This window comes from Phaseolus vulgaris, chromosome 2 (genome assembly GCF_000499845.2).
Source record: "Phaseolus vulgaris cultivar G19833 chromosome 2, P. vulgaris v2.0, whole genome shotgun sequence".
NCBI lineage: Eukaryota > Viridiplantae > Streptophyta > Magnoliopsida > Fabales > Fabaceae > Phaseolus > Phaseolus vulgaris.
In genome coordinates, this window is record NC_023758.2 from 20,413,263 (window position 1) to 20,417,028 (window position 3,766).

The window sequence follows — 3,766 nt, forward strand, 5'->3', positions numbered from 1 at the left end:
GACTTACAATCAAAATTGATAAAAAGCGAAATTGCTGCTGCCATCACAATTGTCTGCAGGAAGCAATTTTATATCAGAATGTTGAGTTCCTGAAGACTATGACGATGCAAAAATTCTGGGTGGGATTTGTTTGCAGATTGCCCTTGTATTTTATTGCGCCCCAAAAGAAAAAAAAAATGTTTTTCCCTTGAGGGTGGTGGGTCAGGTAGAGAAGTTGAGGGGTTCATGTGCAGAAGCACCTTCACTGATGTCAAAGAGCTAGACCAATACCCATCATGTTCTGATAAGGCTAAAGTTTGATTGTCCCCATTAAAATAGAAAAACTGATAAAGGCACCTTTGAAAAAGGGGTCGGCAATGACCCTATGCTGACGGTTATTTGGCCAGGAAATAAAGCAGGACCGTCCTATTGTCCGCATGAGGATAATAAAAGAGGCAAACAAAGCCTTAACTTTGTTCACTTTAATTAGATTTTCATTATATCATATTTCTAATTAACTTTGTACTATGATAAAATACACAAGTTGATAAAAGAGGGAAAGCAGAGAAAAGAATGGTATATCAGGAATTACTTTTATATTTATATTTATATTTATATTTATATATATATATATATACAAATGAGAACAGTCATGGATTCCACGTCCCATAACAGGGGGCTTTTCTTAGCATCCAATTAGGCGAGGCACAAGGCAAACTTGTCTTACACCCTCATTACCTTTTCCTCAAGCAGCAACTTACACAATTTTTTTTCTCTGCTTTGGTTGGATGAATGAAATGAAATAAATTGTACAAAATCAGCAATACATTTTCTATTTGACAATTCAGTGAATAAAAAAATGATGTGCCTTTTGGACCTTATCTATCTAAAACAAGCTCAACCTAACGTCAGCGCCACATGCTTGTTGCTGGAATGTGACTAATGGTGGGGTAAATGGAGGAAAGTGTACCCACTGTGAAAGGTGATCGTCCAATTCAATTCAACTCTTCGCCGTAATGCATACTTTGTTGCCCCATTGTTAAGAAACTGTGTGTTGCTCCTGATTTCTGCAAAATAGGTACCTTTAATATAGATCATACTAGAGATACTCCATTTTGCAACTTGAAGGATGTAAAATCCCAACTTTTCGTTATTTTGATATATACACATGAATCACTCCATAATAATGCAATAATATTCTTCTCAAACAAAGCCACAAAAGGCTGAAGTCAGCAAACACACAAACATCCAGAAGAACAAGCTTTGAAATTCCTTTGATGCTGCCTGCTTCAATGTAAAATTTGATTTTTTAGAGAAGGAAAAAAAAAAGAAAGATAATTAGATTGACCCACATAAGAATGCACCAACTACTAACTACATACTAAAAATAACACGAGAGTATTAAATTTGAAAATATTTTGCTAAAATTTGTGATTGGGATGAATTTGACTATGTGACAGTACATACAAAATCCCTTTCAAATTGATACACTTCTCCCAATCCTATAAACTACATTTTCATTTTCTTTCATACAAGTTTTGCTATAAGCTGGGGGAAAAAATGACTGGTTTTTATTTTACCTTTGTCTTAGTGGCAGAGGAGGTAAGAGAAATTGAAGTGGATGAAGTGGATGAGGCTGCAAAAGCAGCCAACCCTACATTGTAAGTCATAGTTTCATCAGGTTGAAAGAGGCCATAGTTCCTTTCCGAGGTTGCTCCAGTCTTCATGTCTTCATTGAACAGTGCAAAAAAGTATGCTTCCAACCTCATTCTAGGACTCAGAGGTGTCCCTTCATTTGCCATTTGCCTTCTCAGCAAATTCCTATTGTAAGTTTGAGCATTCTGCAATGTGGCACCAGTCTCATTAGGGTCTCCTTTGGATGGCCAACCAGTCTCAGAGACCCTAACCTCTATCCCACTAAAACCCAATCTAGCAATGGCAAATGAGACTGCATCTACCTGAGCATAAAGCATGTTATCATAGTGTAGGTTGGTGTTGGGGTCAACCATTCCTTCATTAGGATTAAATAATACATAGTCCAATGGAATCCTATTAGGGTCATCCTTGTAAGCAAAGTAGGGATACGCATTGATCCAAAAGGGTGCCTTAGTGGTCTTCAAGAAGCTCAAAAACTGGGACATTATCCCAGAGATCTCACTTTTGAAACTACCAGCTGAAGGAGGGTAAGATTCCTGAAGCACTTCCAAGGAACTTGGTGTTGAAACGTGGATGTTAGAGTCTATGCCTAGCCGAACTAGAGCATTGTGAATGTTAACCACAGCTGGCACTAGATACTGAATAAGAGAGGTATCACCATTAGTGAATAACTCATTCCCTACTTGAATCCCAGTGATCTTTGTGTCTGGGAGGTACGGTTTGATATGGCCACTCACCCATTGAAGGGCTTGTTCGGGGTCATTTAGCTGGCTTAGCATTACATTTTCAACTGTCACAATAACCTCAACGTTTGATTTAGCAAAAACACTCAAAATCTCCGGATTGGTGTCGTAAATTCTTGTTTTTGTGATCTTAAGATTGCTCAAGAGTTCAAGCACTTTGTCCGGTGACGGCAAATTGTTAGCTACTTGGCCATAGTTGATTCCAAATGACGCAACACGTGCAAAAAATCCACTATCTGTGGTTGCAAAATCAGCAAAAATCGTTACTCCACCAAGAAACATTCACGGCAACCAAAACTTGTTCTACTTTTTTCATATCAATGCTATCAACTTAGTAGTGCTAAAACATACAAAACATGCAATGCATAAAAAGCTGAAAACAAAACAAAACAAAATGAAACAAACAAAGCACCTTCGCAGAAAAACAATGTCAGAAATATATATCTGATTGCCATTCTTCGGAAAAATGTTGCCATTGTGACTAAGGGTGACAGAATGAGATTGAAGAGTTTCAAAATGATGACTCAGATACGATTGCTAATAATAACATAGGACTATCTTGAGCAAGGTTTTTTCCTCTCTTTCCTTGTTCCAAAATTTTGGAGGCAACACACAGGAAAAAAAAAAGAGGATTTATGTATGGTTGGTTTCCTTAGTGATAAGGGGTATTCAATATTTCTCTTAGCTTGTCCTTGTATTTATATTGTTTTGGGCAGGGTTGTCTCTTCCCAAATCAAGTTGCCAATTCTTGTAAATACTCTTTAACAAGTCACTTTCTTCAACCATAAAGCAAAGACCAATTCCACTACTTGGTAAAATACTATAGGCTAGCCCGCCATCGCAGCAAGATTCTAAGGTTAGGTGAAATACTGTATGATTCCGTATTACTACCATGCTTCCATGCATTTTCGCAAAATACATCACCTCACTATTAACGCATACTTTACTTGAATCAAATAGTACAAGTGTTTGACTATCCAATTAGCAGTTACAAATATTCTTAGTCCCCACAACAACAATAACCGTCTTTTCAGTTAATTATAATCAAATAATTAAGAACATACATAAAAATAAAATACAATTCAGATATGACATCTTATAGTGAATGAAATTTGAATTCTAACAATGTTATTGAAGAGTGAAAAGTCACTTACATACCTGCAACCCAATAACTAGAGAACATAATAACTACAACCTAATAATAGTAAAAGAGAAAAAAAAAAACACTTTGAAGCAAAAGTACCTTTTATTACTTATACTTTAATGCAAGCTCAAATTGGGTTATTGAGGGAAAACAAGTAGGCACTTGAAGCTTTCGTAAGTTTTAATATCCTTGCAAATATAGAATGAACTAAGAACATAAACAATTACATGAATAAAAACATAAA

General features: G+C 36.2%; 1 protein-coding gene across 3 annotated transcripts; it reads right to left on the reverse strand.

Annotated features, from left to right (window-relative positions):
- Nucleotides 1-615: 615 nt before the first annotated feature.
- Nucleotides 616-3,049, reverse strand: LOC137810882 (glucan endo-1,3-beta-glucosidase 14-like). Of its 3 annotated transcripts, none has more exons than XM_068612367.1 (3): nt 2,791-3,049; nt 1,560-2,614; nt 616-1,046 (listed from the first exon to the last, which is right to left on the reverse strand). In XM_068612367.1, exons 1-3 carry the CDS (start codon nt 2,852-2,854, stop codon nt 975-977), a joined length of 1,191 nt encoding a protein of 396 aa, XP_068468468.1. In that variant the 5' UTR covers nt 2,855-3,049; the 3' UTR covers nt 616-974. The 3 variants fall into 3 exon arrangements, with proteins under 3 accessions (XP_068468468.1, XP_068468467.1, XP_068468465.1); XM_068612366.1 differs by having other exon boundaries at nt 616-1,263; XM_068612364.1 differs by having other exon boundaries at nt 622-1,266.
- Nucleotides 3,050-3,766: the final 717 nt, after the last annotated feature.

Excerpts from the sequence above, each read along its gene's own strand:
- LOC137810882 (XM_068612364.1), bottom strand. The coding sequence starts at position 2,854 with ATGGCAACATTTTTCCGAAGAATGGCAATCAGATATATATTTCTGACA. Across the intron at positions 2,615-2,790 it reads GACATTGTTTTTCTGCGAAG|ATAGTGGATTTTTTGCACGT; the intron begins GTGCTTTGTTTG and ends TTGCAACCACAG. Across the intron at positions 1,267-1,559 it reads CCTCTGCCACTAAGACAAAG|CAGGCAGCATCAAAGGAATT; the intron begins GTAAAATAAAAA and ends TTTACATTGAAG.